We start from the raw sequence: 12,435 nt of genomic DNA, 5'->3' as shown, positions 1-12,435 counted from the left end.
TTTCACGAAAGCGGAATGCACTATCGTGTTCGGGTTTACGTAAGGAGGTGTTGAGTTCATGGTATAGCGAACAGTGAACCTCCACCCTGGTCATTGGGGCTGACATTTAAACGTTACTATAGCTACGTCGCACGTTATGGCCGTGGATAGACAAAAATTCACAAAGTCATGCTTTATCGACCCTGTATTATATTTAAACCATAGCCTCTATAAAATGCATGTACTCTAATATTAATCATATACGAAAATTATGACAAAAATATTAGATATTAAGGGTGGTTTGATTGTTCATTTTTTAACGTAACTTATATTGATTTATTAAATTATATTGTCTGCATATTTTACTATAAGCTGGCTATTTTAACGATGTTTATCAAGTATATTTATCAAGTATATTTATACAATATATTTGTGAAATATATTTATCGAAATTTAAGGTTGAGAAGAGGGTTGTTTACGAGCTATATTTAAAAACAGCTACACAGTCAATTAAATTATGGGATAAATATAGAACGTAAAATATCGAAAATTTGTTTGTTTAAAAGGTCATAGAAATTAAGTAAGTTCATCAGTATTAATCGGTACGATATTCATAACAAAATGGAAGCATGTGTGCATTATAGAAACATATCAAAGTTAGGTTAGGTTGAAGATGGGGTACACGAGTACGGAAGAATAAAGCAACACAGAAGACCGTAAAAGAAAACATTTTCATCCGCTATAAAGGTGAAAAATCGTAAAATTTTCTGCGAAGTAATAAAGCTGTAAAATGTCCTATAAAGTTTTTGTGAAAATGTGGCCTATATTTTCCGCATCAGCATCTGTAAACACTTTCCAAACTCGAATCAACCGAAATGTACTTTTATTTTTGCAATATTTTAGAAACTAAAATGGTGACCACACCTTTTAAGTAAAAATTGAAATTGAAATTGAAAATGAGAAACAGAATATTATTAAATTTAAACGATTAGGGGGTGAAATTGCGCGTAACGATTCGGTCGATTAAAATCGTATGATCGCCAAAGATTAAGGGAGGACAAAATGCGAGGGTGCTACGCAAAAGTTAAAAAATGAGTCTGTCATGGACAAGGTCACCAGCTGACGGTGGACCCTCCCTTGTGCGTCGATTTACTCGTTGGCTATGGTGTTCGATTTATCCGACCTCTTTTTTGTTCAATTTTTCGCAACTACGCGTGCTAGATCTTTATCCAGATTTTCGATTAACCAGGTTGTTCTTTTCCACCCCGAGTACTTTGTTCGACATCGATCTCGCAATACGATCCGCCTCATTGTTCCACCCTCTCGCGGAATATTCTGCGTACAACAGATTTTTCCGTCGTGACTCGCCAGCGGAATGTTCCAAGTCGCTTCGAAGGACGCGTTGTTTTCGATTAAGGACTGTCCTTCCTTTTGTATACCACAACTGTTAAATGATAAAATATTGAGTTTCCACGCAGATTGGGATGCTGGTATTAGGGGATCCAGATTAAATATATTGTTCTCAGAATGAATAGGTTAACAGGGGTTGCTGCGTGTCAGGGACGTCTAAAAAACAAATTTATTATTCATCACATGGATATTTTTTAAATACATACGTGTATAAATTATCAGTCAGAAATATAAAAATTTTACTTTACAATTCGATTCATGACAAAAAATTAATTTACCATCATTTTTTATTTTTGTCTTTTTGCTTTACTCATCTACGTTCCCTACATTTTAAAAATTTAACCGTTCTAGAAATTTCAGATTTTATAAACTTGAATTTTAAAGTTCTGAACCTGAAAAGTTCAAAAATGCAAAGGGGTTCAAAGTGATCCATTATTTGCACACGTGAATACATTCCCCGTTTAATTGACACTTCCGCCATTTATCAAGGAATAATAGTCATCTTATACACAATATTTCTAGGAAATTGAAGTTATCGTTGGTGGAGTTCCGCGATTAACAGCGAGAAAAGGGAATGACGGAAATAGTGGGTGGGGTAGAAATACGGCGTGACCTGGACTGTCAGCTACAAAGCGGCTAGCATTGGAAGGAGTAACTACGTTATTGCATGGCCATGTATCTGGTGTGAACTTGATAACAGCAATTAGGACGTGAATAGTTATTGTATACCGAGGTGACCATTTCGTAAGCGTCGTAATTGTTGGAATTTTTATTGCGTATGACACTTCAGTTTATAATTCGCTGGACGGATGATAAGACGCTACAGAGAGAAAATTACTAAACTATAATTACTAAACTGAATAATATTCTTAAGATCTATTATTCATTCTATAGAATCTGTTGTAAAAGTAAGAACATTAACTGCATTACCAGACATCAGTGATTTAATAAAATTATAAAACGTAAACGCAGTATAATCGTATAGGCATAATGTAACTTTTATGTAGACATAATTGGAAGTTTTTGATTATGCATACAGAGCTATGGGTACTGAGCCAGCTACTAGGTTAAAACTCTGGTTCGAGGATTTACATAAATAATAATAATTTTGAGCCACATGCAATTCTCTCTGACGTCCATTTTGTTAGACTGGCAGATCTGTGATATTTCACATGTTAAGTCAAGTGATTATGGATAAAAATATTAATTAGTATGTTATGGAATTGATAGTAACAGTACAGTAAATGTAATAAATAAAGAATTTTTATTGTTTAAAGGAATGTGAAGTGAATGTCATGTTTTGTTTGAAGGGACAGGCGAATGACGCTTTGAAGAATGAACGTGAAAGATAGGATATCGAAGAAAATCGTGGAAATGGAAATTGGCGAGACTTACAGTGTGAACGAAGATTTGCATTAACGATGGACAGTAATGGATTCAGAACAAACGCGCCAGCAGCAGTTGTCGGATATTCGCAGAGTATGAAGAGGAGAAGACTCGACTGACTTCGTAGACGCGTTCGGTGCCAGTTTGGAGGATGGAGGAGTCCTCGCCAAGGATTCGTTCCTATCTGGAATGCTGGGACGTAAGTGAAACTGTTGCATAATCACTTTAAACGGTCGTTGGAAACGTTTACGGGTCGGTCGATAGCGGAATTAAACTCCCATTACATTATTATTCTGTCGACACCAACACCCTTGCCCAAATACTTCGTCTCACTAATCTGAATTTTCTGGTCGCGTGACATCTCAGATTTTTAGATCAAAGAACATTTATAAAATAATTATGGTTCTGAAATGAACATGGTTTTGAACATGCATCTTCTTTGAATAAAATTCAATCGCGAATGTGACGAATCGCTGAATATTCGAGCGCTTACATATCGACCGAAATTAAAATCAAATTAGATCGAACATTACGAATCAGTCAACTGAAATTAAAATATTAGATTTGAGCGTTTATTGAGCAATTAGTACTAAAATAATATCAGACATTCGAGAATATACAAATCAATCAAAATTAAAATAATATTAGACGTTTGATAAATTGATTGTTTAAATTAAAATTTAATTAGATGATCGCACCTGTCGACAAATTGAAACTGAAATTTTATTTGATTGTTTGCTAGTTATCGAAGTTGTAATATCACTGCGTTAAACGGATGAAATTAAAATGTGAAATTAAAGTATCTCAAGCAAAATTTTTTGATTCCGAATTTTTTAATAGTTTGTACAATTCTTGTAATAAGTTGTCGAAAGCAATTTGCAAAGCAAAGATAATGAGCGAAGTGTCGGTTTATCGTACAAAATTTTCTCGAGCAGAGTGAACAACGTTGTTTGAGATCTGCGGAAAAAGCGGAAACTCGTAGCTGGATGAAGAATGCAATTGTCGAGGCTTCTTCCGATTTAAACGCGAATTATGGAAATTGTGGCCGAGCACAATGCAAAAGAACGATCATTCTGAAGGATACCAACCACTTTCATCCAACCCCCTCGTTCTACGCAACACTTATACAATCTCCACTTGCGAACACTATTGTTCGCTTGCTGTTCATTGTGTTCCTTTTAAAATTGCATCGTTTTACAGCCGGTCGCAAGCTAATCGTTGAATTGCCCATCAACCTCCAGGTTTCATTTTCACTTTTCTCACTTTTTTACTCTGTTTTTATCGAAGCAAATTTATTGATTCATACACCAAGTTGTATAGTTGATTCTTCGTATATAAAATTTTATTCTGAAAATTCTACTTTTTGAAAGACAATTTTTAATTTTTTTTTAGGAAGAATTTATAAATTTAGAAGTTAAAAAATTTAGTAGTTGTGTATTGATACTTGCAAGTTTCTGAATCAAAAAATTTAAGAACGTGTTTTCTCAATTCCCAAATCAGAAAATTTTCATATACTTAAATTTCAAATTAACAATGTACAATTTTGTAAATTAATAATGTGTAAGTTTATAACTTATCAAATCATAAAAATTAGGCATATATAAATTTCTAAATTAACAATATGTTTCTAAATTAATAATGTGTTTCTAACTTTTTAAATCATAAGATTTAATTATATATAAATTTCTAAATTTCCAAACGGCACTTCAAAACTACCAAACCCAAGTATAACTTAAGAAAATTGAAAAGTTCAAGTACACATGGAGGCCCCATTTCGAAGCAGCAGAAACCGCGCCACTCGAGACACTCGTGAAGAAGCTCCCGTTTAATATTTTCGTTCGAGTTCGACACAGTATCAAGATGATATTCTTAAAAGCTCGCAACTTGGAGAGAAATCGATAATAAGCGTGCCTCGATGCCCGAATCCATCTCGAAAATGAAATTTCCTTGAATGGGCTCCTCGGGCTTTAATCGATCCGCGAAAAGCAAACGCTTTCGAGTATCAAGGCGAACGCTTAACGAATCGCCGGGAGAAACTTTTAAACTCGACCTTAATGAGAATGTCAATTCAACCAAACGGACAAACAAACGTCGGTTGAATAGGCAGTGGATCTTTTTGAATCTCCTTCGCGAATTAATTCTTAGCTGCTGACAATGGCTTGAGGATAAATGAGATTAATTAACGAATTGAGAGGAGGATCTTAATTTAATGTGTTCAGTGACGCTGTGAAAATTGAATGTTAGGAGACAGAATTCTGACTTTTAATTCGGATGTAGGTTTTCGTTATTTTGATCAGTGGTTATTTTTTATTAATATGTGGAGGATATGTATACGTATACAGGGTGTCTCAATTAATATATACCTACTTATATAATTAGTGTAGGTCCCAGAAATGGGGGGTAGCTGACGTGATTCTGAAGAAAATTTCCCTTTGCAAAAATGGGGTCTGAAGCTTCGTTTTTGAATTATTAAGAAAAAACACGGACCAATCAGAGCGCCAGGATTACGGATGCGCAGACGCGAGAGCGATAGCTTCGGATAACGCGAAGTTATCCAACGCGTGGTAATCCAACGCGTGGTAATCGTACGCGTAGTAATCCAATGCGTAGTAATCCAACGCGTACTAATACAGCGTGTGGATATCCAACGCGTAGTAATCTAGCGCGTGCGTATTCTACGCGTAGTAATCCAATGCGTAATAATGCAACGCGTGGTAATTCTAAGCGTAGGAATCTAATGCGTGGTAATCTAATGTGTAGTAATCCAGCATGTGGATATCCAACGCGTAGTAATCCAACGAGTGGATATTCGACGCGTAGTAGTCCAACGCGTAGTAATGCAACGCGTGGTAATTCTAAGCGTAGGAATCTAACGCGTAGTAATCCAGCATGTGGATATCCAACGCGTAGTAATCCAACGCGTGGATATTCGACGCGTAGTAGTCCAACGCGTAGTAATGCAACGCGTGGTAATTCTAAGCGTAGGAATCTAATACGTAGTAATCTAACGGGTAGTAATCCAGCATGTGGATACCTAACGCGTAGTAATCTAGCGTGTGCATATTCTACGCGTAGTAATCCAACGTGTAATAATGCAACGCGTGGTAATTCTAAGCGTAGGAATCTAATGCGTGGTAATCTAACGCGTAGTAATCCAGCATGTGGATATCCAACGCGTGGATATTCAACGCGTAGCAGTCCAACGCGTAATAATCCTCGAGCTCTGATTGGAGGAATTTTCCTTAATAATTCAAACCGACACTTCAGACTCCATTTTTGATGAAAGTACTTGACTGAAGATCAACCTTAATGACGACACATTTCATCTGCAATTGGCTCCGCCTTATCATCGGTTTGAAACACCGAATGTTTTAGAGATTTGTTAAATAAGTTGATCTTGTCATTTCGTTCCGTAATTTCATAAAGTTTGAAAGAATTATTCGCAACAATATGATGAACTACTTTTAGTTTTAATCACAGAAATTCCTCGAAGTTAATTAATGAGTTTCCGCGGAGTACCTTTCCTGCGTTATCATAAAATTTAACGAGCTTTACTTATGTATACTCTGCTACAACACTGCTTAAACATTTTTTACATTTTTTATATCTCGTTACGAAGATTATTTACATAACTTGCATTATCTCAGTTAATTCAAAGTATAAATAAAAAGTAAAATTTTTATTAAAATTGAAGATTAAAACAAGGAGTTTCTAATTCGTCGAATGATTTATGCAGACACATAAGAAAAGAATGTCCAAGAGATCCTGTTAAATGGAATTTAAAGGCAAGGTACGCAGTCTCGAATAATTAACAGCATAATCACCGCTGATTGGCGTATTAGTAATTTATAGAAGCAGCTTTCGATGTTTCTTCGATCGTCGAACAGATTTAGCGCGATCGATGGTCGCACTAGTAAAGAAAAACAGAAATAGACATGAAAGAGATTTTATATAGAGACGAGTGAATATCGCATCGTTTTCAATATCGTGTCGTTTAATTTGCGTCACGAATTTCTGATTTATTACGTTCCATCAATGGCCTCCTTTATTACAACATTCCTGATTTACGAGAATTATTTTTCCGTCCAACGAATTAAATACGTTTCTCTCGATTCCGTCAATGTTCACGATGAAATATATCGAAATAAATTATTTTTTATGGAATGTTATTGCCATTTCATGGAATGCAAATCACTGAAATACGAATCGATTTTAGAAAACTTTTCGAGGGAATTACAAATAACTTTTGTGAAGGCTAATGTCAATTATAGAATATTTTTTAAATGATAAGAGGGTGGAATAATTGTTAGGCTATTACAAAATTAGGGTTTGAAAAGCTTTACATTTGTTCCTGTTCTAAAATAACAAATCGCAACTTTAATTGAATGTCTTTACTATAATATTAATTCCATTACGTTAAGATTAAAGTATTAATAATAATTCAATTATGCGTTAAGATTAATGTATTAATATTAATTCAATTATATTTTATTCCCGCCTTTTACGTTCATGTATTAATTCAAAGATGGTATAACCTCAAAAAGAGGCCATCTTGTGAACTACAATAAAGTAGCACGGAAGTCAACAAAATGGCCGTCGAGACTAAATTCGCAGTTTCCCGAAGAAAGTGTAAATTGTTAATCGTCGTTAAGATGTGCACGTCTAGCACAGCCTAAGGGTTAAATATCGATTTCCCGATAAATTCACGCTTTCACGCAATTACACACGTATCGCAATGCATAATAAAACGTAAATTATCCGGTTCACGTTGCACTTGACACGCGTGTCTCACGTATCCGCAGCTGTTGCCTGTGTCGGTCAAGAACGATTAATAATCGCGCGAATATTAGAGGGTGCACGATAGATTGAATTGTCGAAGCAATTTGTTAGCAGTGATTTCCCAGAGGTCCTTTAGCATTCACCGTTCACACGGAAAACTTTGCCAACTCGGCAGTGCGCTTCCAGGAGTTCCTTTATATCGCATCACCATTGGGAAACCGCTGCTACCAAAATCAGGCCACCTTGGAACGCTTTTCTTTCATCTAAACGGCACTTGAACTATGCCTCAAACTATGTTTTAACTAGTTACTTCACAAATAGTTTTATGATAAAAATATGAGAACAGAAGATTAACACAACATGTGATATTTAACATGTTAATATGTTAGAAACACAAAATGAGAGTTTATACTTAATAATATTATAGTATAAACTATATTTTATTACATTGATTATATAATATTTTTAAGATTTTTAATAATTATTTTAACTCTCTGCAAGGATATTTTATTACATCTATTATATTCTTAATACTATTAACAATTAATTTAACTTCCTATAAGCACATTAATGTAAATTAATTTTATTCGAACATAACCTAAATTCATGTCCCTAACTCATAATATTCTTGTACGTACAATTATTTCTTCTTTCAGAGTTAATAAAAATACTTCAACCCATAACAATTATCTATTTTTAAATACCATAATAATCATAATAATTGAATTATAAATTAGTCTTATAAGTTTAATAATTTTTGTGGAGTTCCATAATTAAGAGAAAGTATTTAGACTTTTTATCTCAGGAAAATTTTTAGCTGAAGAATTTATGTAAAGGTCAATGGGCTATTTATTTTTGTCGAGGCAGTGAAAGTGTGAAATAAAGAGAGAAGGAACAGAAGAATACAAAGAGAATAAAGAAGTTTGTGTGTTTACTTTCTTTAGCAGAACGAAGACAAGTACTCGGTGGCGAACAGCCAAGCACCGTTGCAAGCTTGCGAGGACGAACATCCGGAACGTGGCACATGGACGGGAAAATTCGACTTCCTGTTGTCTCTTCTGGGATACAGTGTCGGCCTCGGCAATGTCTGGCGATTCCCGTACCTATGCTACTCGAACGGAGGCGGTGCTTTTCTAATACCGTTCACGGTGATGCTCATTATTGCGGGACTGCCCTTAATGTTCATGGAACTATCCTTAGGTAAGAACATAGATTTATAAGAAAGTTCTCTATTTCCTATTTCCCAATTTCCTATTTCCCATTTTCCTATTTCCCATTTTCCTATTTCCCATTTTCCTATTTCCCAATTTCTCCAATTCCCAATTTTCCTAATTCCCAGTTTTCCCAGTTTCCAATTTCCCCAATTCCATATTTCCCCAATTTCCAATTCTCCTAATTCCTACTTTCCCCAGTTTTCAATTTCCCCAATTCCATATTTTCCCAATTTCCATTTTTCCCAATTACTAATTTCCCCAAATCTGAAGCTTCCAATTCCCAATTTTCCCAATTCCCAATTTCCTGAATTCCCAATTTCCCCAATTCCCACTTTCCCCAGTTTCCAATTTCCCCAATTCCATATTTCCCAATTTCCAATCTTCCAATTTCCATTTTTCCCAATTCCCAATTTCCCCAATTCCCAATTTCCCCAATTCCCAATTTCCCCAATTTCCAATTTCCCCAATTCCCAATTTCCCCAATTCCCAATTTCCCCAATTCCTCATTTTCCCCAATTCCCAATTTCCCCAATTCCCAATTTCCCCAATTCCAATTTCCCCAATTCCTCATTTTCCTAATTCCCAATTTCCCCAATTCTTAATTTTTCCCATCCCAAGTTTTATAATCCCAAATTCCCAATTTTATAAATTTAAACCTTCTCTAATTTCTCTAATTTATGAACTTTCCACATGATCAAATTTTATAATTACAAATCTTTCAACTTCACACTCTCCAATACACAAATTTCCTAATTCTTCAATTTCCCAAAATTCGAAATCATAACTCCAAATTCCAAATATAATATATCTCTATTTTTCATTTTCCAAATACATCCAATTCTCTTTAATTTTACAATTATTCAAATTAATTTCTCCAATGATGCTATTTTTCAATTTCAAATTTCCTAATTTTCCAAATTCCTCGATTACGTGCAAAAACGTTTCGAGATTCATCGAAGCAAAGCATCACCTCGGCAATATACCAAAAACATACTGCACAATATCCGTTCCCGCTCTTTTAGCAATTTCATTCACGTCATCGTTATCGCCACTCATTATCGATGTCCAGAACGATGTAGTCTAGGAATAGAAACACCGGAACTCGATTACTACGATAGCGAAGAACAAAAGCTGACATGGCTTTAAATCGTACGGAAATAGACGTAGGAATGTAAACGGTGTTCTTATCGTTACACCTCGCCAAGGTCAGGTTTATGCACGCTTGTTAATTCACCGAAATAGACCGATCAATGAACGATCGTTCCTCTTTACACCGACTTACGTAATGCTATTACTCGTTGGTTCTGCTTTACTTGGAGTACGCCACAATGACCTGGTGAGGTCTTGTTGATTCGTATACCTCTTGTTATATTGCCGCAAACAGGATTCACTGTATAGAAGCGTCGATTGACTGCCTAGAAGATTTAAAAAAATTTGCGACTTCTAAAAATTGGCAAAAATTTCTGCAATTCTGATGTTCAATACTGAATCCAATTTACAAATTCTATAATTTTGAAATTGGATGTTTTAAATTCCAAAGTGTCCAAAGTGATTTTGCAAAAATAAAAACTGCTAAATTTGAGAATTCACAAAACTCCTAAGATTCTACAACTTCAAAATATTAAACACCTTGAAACATCCGAATTTTAATATTTACACCTCGAAAATCTCCAAGTTTCAAATTTGAAAATTGCAAAATTCTAATTTAAAAAATTTTCGATATTGCACTACAAACCCCATAGCCTCTCCATAAAACAAATAACACAAAAGGTAAATAAAATAACACTCCCCATTACCTGTCCCATTTTATCATTGTTCAAACAATGAACGTCTTCAACAACGTTTCTGTACGACGACAGAATCCTTTAATTTAATAAATTACTTTTCGAAGATCGGTGAACCGTTCACGATATCTGCTTCAGTCACGATTCGATGCATTGGTGTAAATTACGAGTGCATCGGGAACTTGCCACGATGGCTTATTGATCCGTTTCACCTTTTTTCTTTCACTTTTGCAATATTCTCCCCAGGGCAGTACGCGAGCCTTGGCCCAGTGGCAGCTTACAAACGTTTCTGCCCTCTCTTGCGTGGCCTGGGATACGGAATGGTGTTAGTCAGCTCGGTGGTGATGCTTTATTACAACTTAATCATCGCCTGGACAATTTATTACATCTTTGACTCCGTAGCTGGTAAGCTTCATCGATCTTGTCGTTCGCATTCTTTCACGGCTTAAATTCCTTTATACTCTTAGTATTTGGGATAAGTGACACCTCATGTAAAATTAAATAGTTTACTGCGCGTTTTTAAATTATTTGAGATTATTGAAAATTATTTGATACGTTTTGATGATGTTGATTAGAAAATTTAATTGAAATTGTGTGTAGAATATTTTTCGTATTTTTGCAGTTAAATGAGAGGTTTTGGAGGTCATTCTTATTAATATAATAGACGATTATTATACTTTTATAGGTACAGATGTGAATAATGTGATAATTTTGAGAGTTGAGAATATATTAGACTTGTCAAATATTGCGATAATGTAGACAGTTTTCAGTATTTTACGATGGTGAGGATGTGACACTTATGGTGATATGATAAGTCAAGATAGAAAGCGTCGAAATTGTAATGTTTTAATACTATACCGCATTGAAAATAGAAATTTTTAATAGTACAACACGTTGAGAGTGAAACACATTTGCGTTGAAAATACAATGGTTTGATAACACAGTACATTGGGAACACAACTCGTAGAGAATACAACGCGTAGGGAACTCAACGCGTAAGGAACACAACGCGCAGAGAACTCAACGCGTAAAGAACACAACGCATTGGGAATACAACTCGCAGAGAAAACAACACGTAGAGAACACAACGCACAGGGAGCACAACGCGTGGAAAACTCAACGCGTAGAAAACACAACGCGCAGAGAACATAACGCGTGGGAAACTCAACGCGTAGAGAACACAACGCGTGGGAAACTCAACGCGTAGAAAACACAACGAGTGGGAAATTCAACGCGTAGAGAACACAACGCGTGGGAAATTCAACGCGTAGGGAACACAGCGCGTGGGAAACTCAACGCATAGAGAACACAACGCGTGGGAAACTCAATGCTTAGAGAACACAACGCGTGGGAAATTCAACGCGTAGAGAACACAACGCGTGGGAAATTCAACGCGTAGAGAACACAATGCGTGGGAAATTCAACGCGTAGGGAACACAACGCGTGGGAAACTCAACGCGTAGAGAACACAACGCGTGGGAAACTCAACGCGTAGAGAACACAACGCGTGGAGAACTCAACGCGTGGAAAACTCAACGCGTAGAAAACACAACGCGTGGAGAACTCAACGCGTGGAAAACTCAACGCGTAGAAAACACAACGCGTGGGAAATTCAACGCGTGGGAAATTCAACGCGTGGGAAACTCAATGCGTAGAGAACACAACGCGTGGGAAACTCAACGCATAGAGAACACAACGCGTGTGAAACTCAACGCATAGAGAACACAACACGTGGGAAATTCAACGCGTAGAGAACACAAACGTGCAAAAACACAACGCATCGAAAACGCAACGCGTACAAAACACATGTAGGAATTACAACGCATAGAAAATACAACGTATTGAAATCACAATGCGTAAAGAACCTAACGCATCGTCGAATC

At 36.0% G+C, this 12,435-nt stretch overlaps 1 protein-coding gene across 1 annotated transcript in view; it reads left to right on the top strand.

Annotated features, from left to right (window-relative positions):
* Positions 1-12,435, top strand: part of LOC100877877 (sodium- and chloride-dependent glycine transporter 1) — a 40,283-nt gene that overhangs the window by 2,531 nt on the left and 25,317 nt on the right. Inside the window, exons 2-4 of the mRNA XM_003701709.3 lie at positions 2,700-2,974; positions 8,499-8,754; positions 10,799-10,957. Of these exons, the coding sequence (XP_003701757.1) occupies positions 2,927-2,974; positions 8,499-8,754; positions 10,799-10,957 (463 nt within the window). The 5' untranslated portion in view covers positions 2,700-2,926. The remainder of the gene's footprint in view (positions 1-2,699; positions 2,975-8,498; positions 8,755-10,798; positions 10,958-12,435) is intronic.

Source organism: Megachile rotundata, chromosome 5 (genome assembly GCF_050947335.1).
Source record: "Megachile rotundata isolate GNS110a chromosome 5, iyMegRotu1, whole genome shotgun sequence".
Taxonomy (NCBI): Eukaryota; Metazoa; Arthropoda; class Insecta; order Hymenoptera; family Megachilidae; genus Megachile; species Megachile rotundata.
The sequence above is the reverse complement of the archived record's forward strand: the minus strand, read 5'-3'. Positions and strand labels throughout refer to the sequence as shown.